This window comes from Lissotriton vulgaris, chromosome 10, assembly GCF_964263255.1.
Source record: "Lissotriton vulgaris chromosome 10, aLisVul1.2, whole genome shotgun sequence".
Lineage (NCBI taxonomy): Eukaryota > Metazoa > Chordata > Amphibia > Caudata > Salamandridae > Lissotriton > Lissotriton vulgaris.
The window spans coordinates 18,254,851-18,269,220 of NC_141698.1; the positions used below are offsets into that span (position 1 = coordinate 18,254,851).

Below are 14,370 nucleotides of genomic sequence, written 5' to 3' on the forward strand. Positions count from 1 at the left end.
GTATCCGTAAACTTTACTGCCTATAGCTGTAGTTCTGTAAGCCTGCCATTTGGATTGCCACTTTGCTTCAGGTAGCTGCTGCTTGTTTATGACAAACAGTGCTGATCTCTTATCTCCAAAGGCGGCTGTTTATACAACTTACTACAATAAGGATATTACACGCAGCAATATGAGATAGTACAGCTTGTGATAGCTTAGCTTTTTGTTCCCCTAATGTAGACATTGCTTCCCATACTTTAACCAGACCGAAAATGTGGCAGTCAAAGTGTTATGAGTAACCTCCTGGCCAAAATCTATTGTGAAATCATTAAGTATTTAAAGGACCACACAACTTGAATTAGACTATGGCACTGTCCATCAAGAGATCTTTGAAACTATTCGGGTTTACAGTAATTGAATGGCCCTGAAGAACTTCCAACTCATGAGGAATGAAACTTGTGGCTAGAAAAAGGTTATTGAACATTTGGAAATAAAGATTTGATAAGTTGATTCAGACAATTGCAATGACTGGGATGACTTATGGATGATATAGCGTGTGCTTCAAAGTGAATAGTATCTCACTGCTACCAATAGTTATACATTTATTTGCAAGACCATTGTTTATTATGCTCGAGCAGTGAAGGTGCTGCGTTAGCAAAGCTCAGATTAGTTCTACTCTATGTTGGGGATGAAGTGGAAGCACTTTCAGTAGCATGGGCATCTAAAAATTGGCAAAGAGAAGTGTCAAAGTTAACCACCATACTCTTTAGACGTGCTAGCCTTTCAGTAGGGAAAGATCATTATCCAGCAACAGTGAATATTTCAGCATCATCTCCTTTCAGGCAGACAAATTAAATTAAAATGCCACTTGCCCTCTTGTCATCCTTCATGCAATTTAGTTCTGTCGATTCACAGGTTATGCATATTTCAACCATCTAGTGTAGAGCTCAGACATTTGCAAGTTGTTCTTCAAAGTAGTCACGCTATATGGCGTGAATGCTCTTGGTGTGAGTGGGCATCAACTCCACTAAAATTCAGCACGAAAGATCTACAAGAGACAGGCTACAGAGGACATGTACATGTGAATCTACTTCATTACACACTGACTTAGCATTTTCCATTCGCAGCATGTGTAGTTTTACATAGACATGCTTAGCAATGGTAGTAAAGCAGTACCCTCCAGAAGTGGTGCCTAGCATGTGGATGCAGAGGTCTGCAAAAGGTCCTCAACACCATCTGTCCTACCATGGCCTGTTGGTCTAAGAGGTCCACACAACAATTCATGGTAAACTGGTGTGGTGTTACGGTGGCTGCCTTACAAACATTAGTCAATGAGATGTTCCCTAGAAACACCACGATTGCTCATTTATTGCCAGTGGAGCAGAAAGAACCCTTTTCTCTCAAGGATAGCAGTTTTAAATAAGTTTTACTAGCCATCTAGATCGGTTTGCATTGGGAGATGGGATGCCCTCTGTCTACTTTGAAAAGCCTCAAAGCGCGGTTCAATTTACAGAATGGCTGGATTGTGGATTTAGTACTGAAGCGCTAATTTGACATCCTATGGGTGAAGTTCTTTCTGCCACAGTCTCAAGTAGCGGGAAAAACGGCTCTATGGTTTGGTGAATAGGTGATACTACTGTAAGTAGGACCTAGGGGATGGTTCTAAGAAAATCTGTTGCTGTAAACTCGAAAGGTTACTGCAGAGTGAGCGTATGTAGTTCACTAATGCCGCTTAAAAACAGGTAATAGCCACCACGTGGGCCACCTTGCAAAAGAAACTGACTGGAGCATGAATGCAGAGGTTCAAATGGGAGCATGAGCCTTGTGAGGTCTGCAATGAGCTTCCCCCAGGTGGAAGGGGGAGGGGGTTGCAATCACTCGAGGCTTTACATGAAAGCCTTCATGGCCAGCATTCTAAAGAAGAGTGTCCTTATTCTGCATGGAGGCTGAGACTGTAAATGGGTGGAGATATGAGGCCCACTTTCTGCAAATGCAAAAGTTAGGCGATAATCTGTACAGTTAGTCTTTAATGGGTCAAGGTTTTTGGAAGTGCAGTGAACAAACCTCACATTTTGCTGCATAACATGCCCAAGTTGTGGCCATTCGGTCTTCCTTTTGGATGGACATCTGTTCCTGGGGAAGATGGAGGTACACACATTCTAGTACCTCTGGTGCCAAATTGCAAGGTTGAACTGTCTGATCCGGATGCCTCACAGCCTTGCATCTGCGTGGCAAGGTCTGTCCTGAGTAGGAGCCTCATTAGAACAGATAGACTTCTCCAGGCAGATGGAATGCCAGGTTTGGCTGGTCCAAGTGGTGCTACCAGATTGAGGGTTAGTGATGTTTGCCCAGGTTTCCACATATGCATGGGAGAGGTGAAAAAGCATAAACAAAAATCCCTGACAAGTTCACCCATTGCCTATAGACTATGTGTGGGTATCTGGACATCAGATTTGGGCATGGGGCATTTTCCCCAGGTGGCAAACAGGCTTGTGGGATACCACAACATTGGATGTACCAATGAAGGACATCTAGAAAAAAATTCTCACTTGTAAACTTGTTGATGCGCTTCCTGCTGATTAGGTCTGCAAAATGGTAGTCTGCCCTAAAGAGTTGTACAGCCATGAGGTGAAGTGCTAAGACAGAGCCCTGGGGATTTGGCATGGTCAGATAGCGTAGAGAACGGTGTGCCGCCCTGCTTTTGTAGGTAGGTGGTCTGTGTGGAAGAGCTTCCATACAAATTATTCAGGCAAAGTGTATAGCCAACTGCTCCAAGTAATGTGTGACAACTGTTTTCAGGGCTACATTCAGCGTTCCCGAGCACTCCCCACCCTGTGAGACAGCTGTGGGAATTGTCACTGGCAATAGTGTCTGTAAAAGGCTTCCCCTGTAACAAGTTGTTGCTGTTCCACCATTGCAGTGAGTGGTGTACTTTGGCCTGTACTAACCTTGGACGTGGAACAATGGTGACGGTGGTCATCAATCCTAGAAGTTGCTTGAAAGTCTGCACTGCGAGGTGATTATATAGCTGAATAAGGAAGCAGCTGCTGAAAAGCTGCAACTCAAGTTAGTTGGGGTAAGCTCTTCCTATGGCTGCATCCAATACAGACCATAGGAAAGGTTGAATTTGCAGCGGCTGCAGGTGGGAATTGGTAATGTTTAAGGTAAAGTTCAGTCAGTGGAACAGGGACACGGAGTGTTAAACATATTTTTAACCTTCAGTAACCCCTCATCTGGTAGAATCAATCTAGCCACAAATTCCTTACCATAGAATATTCCTCAGTTGTCAGATTGGCTCTGGATAGCTTTGAGCAGTACGCCTTGCATGCTGGTAGGTGGCGTTCGGCTCTGCACTGGATAGGACGCACAGTGCATATATAGGTACCGCCCTATGATACTGATGTCAGTTTTTTGCGGTATTCCACACAAAAAGCAGAGTGCCATGGAGTTATATTACTAAGGCCGTCATAAGGGTGACCCTAATGTGTTTGCAGAGCAGGGAGGATCAGTAAGGAATCTGCAGCTAGATAGTCTCTACTAGAGAAGGGTTACCAAAGTTAACTTGTTCATTTGATGAGACCTCAAGCCGCAGATTCCCTACCTTAGAATAGATACCCAAGTAATACCTCCCCAGATGAGTCTGCAAACAAGTTAGTCCAAGAACACAGCAGAGATATCAAACAAGAACAGTTTTTAACATAAGCAGGGACCTAGAACCAATTTGATGTGGACCGCAATGGTGCATTGGTCAAAAGATTTTACCTTCTCAATTTAGTCCTTTAAATTCCAATCCACCTCTGTAGGACACTTCTAAACCCAAACCAATTCGGCCATTTTCAAGATGGCCACGTCTTCCACTACAATGACCTGGTTTCTGAGGGCTGGGGATGTGCATGGGAGTGTACTATGGTGACCCTGGGGTCCAAACACCAAAGTCCAGTTTTATGTAGTCCCTGCACCCACAACCTCAGACACAGAAGTCTGTTAGAACAAAGCAGGGTTTTAAGCAACCAGACATGGGACAGAACTGTTTTGGCCGCCGGCCTGGAGTGCACAAGCAGCGACACAAAAAAATGTTAGAACTCCACTGCGATTTAGGCTTTGACTCAGAACAAAAGAGCACTGTCCAAGTGTCGCCTAACATTTCCCTGCCCGTCTCTGAAGTGTGCCCAAAGTGTCATACGAAAGAACTCCTGCAGACCTGTCAATCGGGATGTGACTTTTTGCAAGATTTGACAATTCGGTGTCAAAAAAGGTTCCTCCCAACATATTGTCTAGTTAATGCAAGTCATCTTTGCCCATTAAGGTCAGCCTATTGTGTGCTCCTGGGAACATGTTCCCTCAGCTGTGGAACTCCTTACCTTTGTCTTTGCGTTCCACGCCTAACTTATTCGCTTTCAGGAAGAGTTTAAAGACCTGGCTCTTTACTGGCTAGAGTTTCCTAGTTCCATCTTTGGTTCTGCTGTTTTGTTCTCTTACTGTTATGTATCAGTTTCCCTTTTTTTCTAGGTCTGGAGCACAAAGCGCCGGGACACTCCTTTGGAGTAGCTGCGCGCTATAGAAGACCTATAATAACATGTTTACAGCCAATTCATGCCTATTTAATTGCTAATTACTGGCTGATCTGTGAGCCCAAATTGCAGACACCTTCCAGGGACAAACGGGCAGGGCATGGGTTACTTTTTTTAAAGTTACTTCCCCGTAATTAGGAACATTCAGACTACCATTGAAATTGATTTTTAATTACTATTAAAGCTTATTTTCTAGGCAGTCCAATTTCCAAGGTGCAGTATTGATTACATCCCAGTACTTTCCAGTGAAGCAGCCAACCCTTTATACCTTTGCACTGACTATGTTTAACTGCCATAATCATACTACTCTACACCACTATCATGGCTAAAAGTTAGTGGTGTAGAAGAGTGAAAAACAGCCACACTGGAGTACGTGGCTAAAATAGCTCACATAGAAAACTATTGGCTTAGCCAATGCTGGTTTCCCACAGGACTGATTATATTAGAACAGGACCAAGAAGGAAAAGTACTGAAAGACTGCATAACACCGACTAGAATGAACAAGCAAAATAAGCCCAAAATTCCCGTTAAGCTGCAGAGAATCAAGCAAGAAGCCCACAAAGCAAATTAGTGTTCACTATTTAGGTTTAATGGCAAGTGTAACATCAAGTGCAGCAGACACTGGTCCATAAAACATTGGTCACTGAACATGGATCCAAATTACTTCAGAGCGATTATAACAATACAGGTTTATAAATGACAGTGTGAACACTAGCCAATGGTCACTACCTTCAATAATCTTAAACGCCCCTATTTCTCTCGGTTATAGGGTCATCAGACTGAGCACCTTTGGAGGCAGGTAAAGAAGCACCTTTGCTGTGGTCCATAAAACGAGACAGGTAAACTTGAGAAGAGCCAACGCAAGCAACAATGTAAACATTTAAGCTACTGGTAAGTAAATCAAATGCATTGCAATTGCCTTCTCCCCCCCTCCTAACTCAGATGAGTTCAGGGAGGAAAGCTAATGTGGCTGTCACAGAACAAAGGCTTTTGATCCAAAGGACCTTACAGTACTGTTCCTTAATCTAGCCGTCTCATTAAAGTGTATGGTGTCCAGAAAGAGTACATCATTCTTGCTAGCTAGGTCCCCCATTTCTGGTTTTAGCCTTAATGTACATATTGCAGTGAATTGGTCAGCATTGCATCTTTAAAAGCTTGTGTAGGCTTGAAAGCAAAAGCAGCAGAGTGCTACATTACTGCAGGTCACATTAGCCAGGAACCACTGAAGTAATACTAAGTTTTCGTTCAACTTCCACAGTTGCCTACAGTATATAGAATCCTTCATCTGAAAGAAGAAATGTTTGGACATTGCCATTTACAACAGAGAATCGCCTTCTAGCAGCCACCCCTGCCACACTACACGCCTCATTCCTCAACACCAAATCACAAGCCTTCAGTTTGCAAAGGTAGCCTTTACAGCTTCAACTATGCACTTGGCACTGATGCCAAACATGTCCAAGAGTTCATTAGGCTTCCCACTTCGTGGCACGCGATTCACAGCAAGATGCTGAACAAGGATTCCAGGTTCTCCAGAAACTGCTGCAGACACAGCCTCCCCAATACCTCCTAAAACAAAAGAGCACATATTAAGAGGCGATCATGAGCGTCGAGCTTCCCAAATCAATGGTCAGGTCAAGCGAGTTGTAAAGACGTACACAATGACATGGACTCATGAGTGAGCACTTCTAAAAACAACTAAGTAAAGGTTCCGAAGTCAGGCCAGTCTGCAAGATTCCCATGTTAGAGTACGTGACAAGAGGAAGCTATGGTACAGTGCCCAAGACATTAGACTGAAGAGCTGCATTCAATATAAAATATTTTTTAAAAATGGTATGGCAAATACCTACACCCTTCTGGGTCACTACTTGGTCAGACTCTAGGTCACCGAAAAGAGGCCATCCACGACAACTCTTGTACAGTTACTATTACCGTTTGACCTGGTAGGCAGTTTGGTAAAGCAAACATATTTGCAAGCAATGCACCTACCTTCTCTGTAGTGATCTTCCACAGTGATGATTCGACCTCCAGTGGCTCTGGCACTTGAGATTATGGTTGCTGCATCCAATGGCTTGATGGTGAAAGGGTCTACCACGCGCACATTAGTACCTATGGAAAAAGACAGCAGTTACAGTAAGCACCAAGCAAATCATAGCCCCTTCCATAGTGGACACATGGTCAGCTGCTTCTGCAATCATAAGTATTCAGCATTTGTAGAAGCCCCCCCCCCCCCCTCTCCCCAAAAAAGTATGTGGCATGCTTAGCTTGGCCACAAAACTCCAGGATTGTCTAAGTGTTCATTTAAGGTTTTAATGGGCAGCTCTAATCCATAGTCTGTGCCTACAAATGCAGAAAGATTTGAGGGGATGTGCGATAGGAGGTGTCTTATTACACAGCATAAAGTTATGCGGTGTGTACATAATACATCTAAAGTGAAATCCAGCGGCCTTTTCCAAGTGGAAGATAGCACGATTATATGGGTACAGACAGGACTAGAAGTTAAATGGACAGTACCAAATTATTTTGAAAACCACAGGTCGGAAACCAAAAGCAGGCCAGGAGGTCCTACAGAGTGGAAAAGAAATGCTGTGGAATTGCTTTTCAGACTATTTGCAACACAAAAGTCTGAGGCAGTGGTTCCCAAACCTTTGACACCCCCACTTATTACTGGAACCTGGGGACCCTCCCACTGAATTATTGGAATCTGGGGATGCCCAAGGCTTGAAAAGTATCAGACAGAACAAAAGGATATGGCCACAACTCAACATACATTTCAAAAGCGTACGGCCATGCATCATGAGTGGCCAAACCGCCACAGCCGTCACCAAATTATTTTCATTTTGTAGTTAAATTTAACAGTCCTTTTCATGCTGCAGACATTAGGCATCATATTGATCTGGGTACACAGGTCTGGCTTGGCAACAAATGTATGGCAGCAACATGTACAATCTGGTGTAATTTGAAGCTTGCCACGTATCAGAATCAGAAGGCATTGTATGGTAAATGCAGTTTTTTCTTTGAGGTGAGGCTTGGAGAAAGTCCTGTAGCATGGCTGCCCCTCTACAGCAGCGCACCCACTGCAATATCCTGCAATTAACATGTCCCTATACCATAGAACTTACCCAGGGCACCACTCCTTTAGGGGTGAAGGGAGGGCAGGCATGAACAAAAATTACTACAACAATATTGTTACCAAAAGGCAAGTAACCTTTTCTGATAAAACCTCTTTATGGAGATTCCCAGTCTTAATAGTGTATCAAAACGTTTCCTAGGAGAGTAACGCATAAAAACCAAGGAATCATAGAACACGCCTTGGTGAAGTACACATCTCCATGCCAGATCTTAAAATCAGTAGAATTTAGCTAAAGTGCATAGTGATGTAGACGTGGACACCAGGCATGGTACACCAGGCATGTCAGCTACCATGTCTCATGCATGAGGGGATGGGGAGGTGGCCCACCAAGGGCACCAATTCTCACAGGAAGGTCTTTCTTGGCAAAGGTGAACCAGGTAATGATACAGAGGATCAGCCATGCCCTCTATGGCTTTAACTAAGAGCACACTTTGGGATCCACTGTACGTAGCTGCTGTCCCATAGAAAAATGAAGGTTAACGAAAGGTTGAATAATGATTGACTGGCAGGCTCACTTGAAAGGCAAATCCCACCTTGGCTGGAAAAGATTGGCGGGTACAAAGGAGAAACTACTGTCGGTAGATAAAGTACAGTCTGTCAAGTTGTGTAACTCTGCAGTCTGAAATGGTCATCTCTAGTATTACTTTGAGAGAGGTTGAACCAGACAACTGTACATCATCTCAAATAGGGATGCCATAAAGAAGGTCTAAGCGGGATTTGAATCTTGTGTTGACAATGAATGGTGAAGGAAGGGCGTGACCTCCTTTGGCAAGAAAGGAGGGGTCCTCAGAACCACCTTTGACGGATGAATAGAAATTAGGTTTAGAAGAAAGCCTGGAGCTCACTTACTCTTCTGGCAGAGGTGATAGCTACCAGGAAAGCAGTCTTTAAGGTGAGGAGACGTGAGGGACAGTTATGAAGGGGCTCGAAGGGAGCGCACATCAGAAACATCAAGACAAGGCTTAAGTCCCACTGAGGCATGATAAACAGCACTGGAGGGAACGTGTGCGTAATGCCTTTAAGAAAACTGTTCACAACTGGGGCTTAAGAAAATGCTGATCAGGAAGCCGTAGAAAGGCGGAAATGGCCAAAAGATTACCATGTATAGTACCCAGAGCAGAGCCCTGCTGGGCCAAAGAAAGAACAAAAGAACCTGAGAAAGAGGGGCAGAAAGGGAATCCACAGCCTTTGCTGTGCACCATGCCACAAACTTGTTCCACCCGCAGGCGTATATCGTTTTTGTAGAGGGACGCCTGGCTGCCAGATTGTCAGACTTCGGGAGGAAGATCGAAAGGTGTCAACTGTCGCCGCTCAATCTCCATGCATGGAGGTGGAGCTGGACAGGTTTGGGTGGGGAACAGTCCCCTGCTGCTGTGACAGAAGTCCCTCCCAAAGAGGCAATGGATCTGGAGATCTACCGCCATGCTGAGTAGCTCGGGATACCAGTATCTTCGTGCCCAATCCGGAGCCACAAGGATGACTTGAGCCCGGTCGCGCCTGATCTTCAGCACTCTCGGCAGAAGTGGTATAGGCGGAAAGTCATACAACAGACCGCAACTCCACTCGCAACAAAAAGAGTCCCCTTGGAAATTCCAATGCGCAGAATTGATGACATTGCGCGTTCTCTTCGGTGGCGAATAGATCTAACCAAGGCTCTCCCCACTGCTGAAAGACCTTGCGCCGCGTCAGAGTTCAGACGCCATTCGTGATCCATCAAGCACCGGCGGCTGGGTTCGTACGCCCTGGCGTTCAGAGACCCTGCCAGGTGTTGAACCACCAAGGTAATGTCTTGATCCAGCCATGTCCGGAGGCGCAGAGCCTCTGGACATAAGGTCCAGGACCCTACCCTGCCCTGTTTGTTGCAATACCACGTGGCGGTGGCCGTGAACCCCTGCACTAGACTTCCATGGACACAGGGAAGGAAGGCCTTCAGTGCAAGTCGGATCGCCCTCAGCTCCAAAAAGGTTGCTATGGAGCCAGGACTCCGCCGGGAACCAGAGGCCTCTGATCTCCGCCTCTCCCAAGTAGTCACCCCATCCCAGGAGGGATGCATCAGTCACCACTGTGCTCCGGTTGGGGAAGGGAGAGGGATCTGCCCCTGACCCAATCTCTATTTGTGAGCCACCACCGCAATTGTTGAGCAGTGCCCTCAGATCTGAACATGATCGAACAGGTTGCCCTGATGCTATGCCCACTGAACTTCAGGTCCCACTGCAGAGAAAGCATATGCCTATTGGCATGTGTCACCAGCAGGATGAAGGAGGCCATCAGGCCCAGGACCCGTAGGGTCATCCCGAATGAAAACCAGGATAGAGGACGAAAGATACGAATCATAGCGTGAATATCCCAGACTTGCTGCTCGGGAGGCTAAACTCAACAGAGTAGAATCCAGAACCGCTGATGAAGGGGAGCTTCTGAGTGTGACTCCGGTGCAACTTCAGCTCGTTGATGGAGAACCCCAGCAACTGCAGGCGGTCGGCCATAGTCTGAAGGTGGTAGATGACTGCCTGGGGGGAGCCCTCCTTCAACAACCAGTCATCGAGGTAGGGGAAGACTGACACCACCGACCTGCGCAGGTGAGCTGCAACCACCGCCATCCTTTGTGAACACCCCAGGGGCGCTGGTACGGTCAAAGGGGAGCACGGCAAACTGAAAATGCTCCTGGCCTACCGTGAACTGCAGGCAATGCCGGTGGGCTGGCAGGACGGGGGATGTGAAAATAAGCATCCTGCAAGTCCAACGCTACCATCCAGTCTCCATGGACGAGGGTACCCAGTGCCAGAGTCAGCATTTTGAATTTCTCCTTCCGGAAGTGATGGACGTCCCGGATGTCCAAGATGGGGCACAGGCCCCCCCCCTGTCCTTGGGGACAAAAAAATTAGTGGGAACAACCACTCACTACTTACTGCACAGGAACGCACTCAATGGTCCCCTTGGCCAAGAGGGCTGTGACTTCCTGTTGGAGAAAAACCAAATGATCCGGGACATGTGGTGGCATTGAGGTAGCATGGCTGGAGGAGAGGACTGGAAGGTAAGGGAATAACCCTTGCTCATTATCTGCAGCACCCACCTGTCTGATGTAATGTCGCACCAGTGGTGGCGGCGGACCCTACCGGCGTGGGGTGCTCCCTGAAGCTCGGATTAAGAAAGCTTGGAGGTGGAAACAGTGGGGGTAGAGGTGGACTAACCTGCACGCTGGTTCCCAGATCCGCCCCTGTGGAAGCCATGGCCACGCTGAGGCAGGTTCTGCACAGGCTTGGAGGAGCGTGCCTGGGTGCCTCTGCCCTGGCCACGAAAGGAACGAAACCCAGGAGTGGCAGGGTTCTTCATAGAAAGACCCAAGGACTTTGCCGTGGCCTGAGAGTTCTTAAAGTGCTCCAGTGCACGGTTGGCCTTATCACCAAAGAATCAAAAGCCAGCAAAAGGCAGGTCCATGAGCGAGCCCTGGACATTGGGCGAGAACCCAGTCAAATGCAACCAGGCGTGGCGCTGCAGTGACAGTCCTGGAAATTACCCTGCCCAACGAATCAGCAGTGTCCAAACCACACCCGATGGCAAACTTCGCTGCATCCTTACCTTCAGCAATCGCTTGGGAAAGGACAGCCTGGACCTCCTCAGAACACCGAGGCAAGACCTGAGCAACTGAATCCCACACTGCGTGGGAGTAACAGCCCAACAAGCAGGCGGTGTTAACCAACCGCAGCCCTAAGCTGGCTGAGGAGAACAACCTCTTACCAAATTGTTCCAACCTTTTAGAGTCCATATCCGGCAGAGCAGTGGGGAAGGTACTCTGCAACATAGAGGCCTGAATGACCAGGCTCTCCGGCGTAGGGTCAGTGGTCAGGAAGGCGGGATCAGCAGGGTCCAGGCGGCGACACCTGGCAAGGTTTGTATCCACTGGCACCCCCAAGAGGACTTCGGTAAGGGAGTCATTGAAAGGAAGCAGCAGCTCAGACTATGTAGACGCAGTCTGGAGCACCTCTGTAAGGAGGTTGGTTTTGAGGGCAACTGTAGGGAGGTAGAGATTGAGAGCCTCTGCAGCCCGACAAAGCACCATGGTGTAGGAAGCACCCTCCTCCATAGTAGATGGAGGCAAGGCAAACTCCGGGTCAGAAGAAACAGAGGTCGCCCACATCTTCCAGGTAGTCCACCCAATCTTGCTCTGAATCACATTGCCGGGCATGAGGGTCCTCAGACCCATCCCAATAGTCGTCCGCCTCTGGCGTAGAGGGAACCGGTCGCGGTGGCAGAGCCAGAGAAGGGACGAACGGCGTCAGCCAGGTCGGAGCCACTTCCCAATGCGGATGCAGAACGAACTAGTCCTGGAACCGGGGCAGGGGTGGGATAAACTGCACCCAGTACGGCGCTGGGGGGTGGAGGAGAGGGCGGGGCCAGAGCCAGCAGCACTGCACCTTGTGGGACCACAGCTGGAGCCAGCGGTCCAGGATCCTGTGGCGTCTGGGCCAGAGCCGCCAGGAGGATCTTGACAAGGGACCCGAAGGCGTGCCGGCAGGAGCACAGGGCCTAATAAGGCAGTCCATGGCACCAAGAAACTCTTGCACCAGTTCGGGAGTCTCTAATTGACTCTGGTATGGCGGGTAGGCAGCAGGACTCCCAGGCTCTAGAGGACCCACCCCTCGTCTGCCTCCAAGGAGCAACGGTGGGCGAATGTCCGAGAGCTAACCGCCTTTTTCCACTTTCATGACTTGGAGCCGCAAGCAGTCGTGGAACGGCCCCTGGACCCAGAGCGGCAGGAATTTCAGACACCGCTCCAGCAAGGCTTTTAGGGCCATGGCTCGACAGTCCCAGGTGTCGTGATCTGTCTCCAAGCAGTAGAGGCACACATTGCGGTGTCAGCCGCTAACATTATTGCGGCATGTCCCACAAGACTTAAAGCCGGGCATCCCTACATGCACCAGGTGAAGGGGTGGGGGAGGAGACAAGTCTCAAAAGAGTAGTGAAAAAGTGACTAAGGTACGTGCTCAATCTGGATCTGCGCTTGCTGGTGTGGAAAAGGAAGGAACTGATGTCAGCGTGAATGGGTGGCGCCCAAGTACTCTCCGTGATGTCATCTCGGCACTCACGACGCCAGTGACGGACGCAGAGCCGCAGGACGCCACCTACTGATGCACAGGGGAACTGCTAAGCAAGTTTCCGGATCAAGTCGGAACGCCTGGGGATATTCTAAGGTAATGAATCTATCACAAACGTGTCTTTCAGATAGTATGAACAAGTAGTGCTTTTAACTAATGGTAAACCCTAGGTAGTATCTTCCGGGTGGGCAAAACAAAACCACAAGTCTTTCCAGGGTCACAAATAGTCATTGATTCTCAGCAAAACCAGTCTTGGCCAGAGAGCCAGATTTAAATTCTAGTGGACAGGACAAACCTAAATCTGCTGCATCACCAAAGCATTATTTCCTTCGGCACTTGTAGTACAGCAGAGAAGATCAGTAACATTTTTGATGAGAAATCGGTCCACCAAACTAAATCAGGACCAGAGTTTTAACTGGTCCAAATGCATGAACCAATTGAGGGTGGAGATCCAGTATGACCCTTGGTATCCATACTTCTTGGATACCAAGTGGTAAAGAATAGAATATTGCTTCCAAATGTAGTGCCTCTAGGACCCTTTCATTCAGCAGAGCCAGGTCTGGTGTGGTGTCAGAGGGTGAGCACTGGAGGGCACATCCCGAAATTTACAAGAGACAAAGGGTAGGATATAGTTTTTACCCATTACCTGGAGGATCCATTGGGATAGTGTTCTAACTGGTGGAAAGACTATCCCACCCTTCCCAAACTATTCCAATATAATAAGCGCCCCCTAACGAGTAGCTTGTGAGCTACAAGAAGCTTTCCAGCTACCAGAGTGTAGCTCTTCTGTGGGCAGCACAGCCTACTAAATTAGGTTGTTTGGTTGAATTAATATATTTACACTAAAATTGAAAAGTCTATTTGATATGAAAAGGTGTTCAGCACCCATAATTTCCAAAGCATACTAAAAGCAGGGTATTTGAATTATATATTTGCCGTGCCCCCTGGCATTAAGGTAATACTGCTAATAAGTCTCCCAGTGCTGCATAGTTTGGCTGTTCTGCATTAAGCTTGTAGAGGCATTCTGAATTGACCAAGCTTTTTACGTTACTGTTGGAAATCCTGCATACAGGGGATCATGACAGGAAAGTGTGCAGACTAATGTAATCTTGCCTCAGGTGTACAACACTATTATTAGTAGCTTGGGATGGTTATTGAACATAAGTAGCTTGTTAGTGAAAGGTTGGAGACCCCTACAATGAGTGGGCAACGAGTTGACAGAACCAGCAAAGATTGTACTTTTTTACTAAAAGAATGGCAAATTAGAGCTGTCTGGATTGGCTGAAAAGGCTGTCTCAAACTCCCTCGTTCAGTGGTTAAGCTGTGATAGAGGGACCCCTTGTGGGCCATGATTTAGAAAATAATATCACCAATAAAGTGCATATAAATAACCTAAATTGAAATGGTCAAAGAGTTCTGTTAAAGTGAAGAAATCTGAAATTAGAGGCAAAAAATTAAGTTGGTATCCTCAGATCGATTTGTGGGACAGTGCAAGTGCATCAAAGAATATGGTATGGTCGCCTGTTGTCTTAACTGACTTTAGAAAGTCTCCAACTTTCCCATTAAAATTAACTATATAAAATATTGTTGTGTATTG

The 14,370-nt window shown here is 47.1% G+C and overlaps 1 protein-coding gene across 1 annotated transcript in view; it reads right to left on the reverse strand.

Moving 5' to 3' along the window:
• Positions 1 to 5,117: 5,117 nt before the first annotated feature.
• Positions 5,118 to 14,370, reverse strand: part of TKTL1 (transketolase like 1) — a 35,168-nt gene continuing 25,915 nt past the window's right edge. Inside the window, exons 13-14 of the mRNA XM_086940249.1 lie at positions 6,537 to 6,656; positions 5,118 to 6,116 (exon numbers count right to left, since the gene is read on the reverse strand). Coding sequence (XP_086796375.1) covers positions 5,944 to 6,116; positions 6,537 to 6,656 — 293 coding nt within the window. The 3' untranslated portion in view covers positions 5,118 to 5,943. The remainder of the gene's footprint in view (positions 6,117 to 6,536; positions 6,657 to 14,370) is intronic.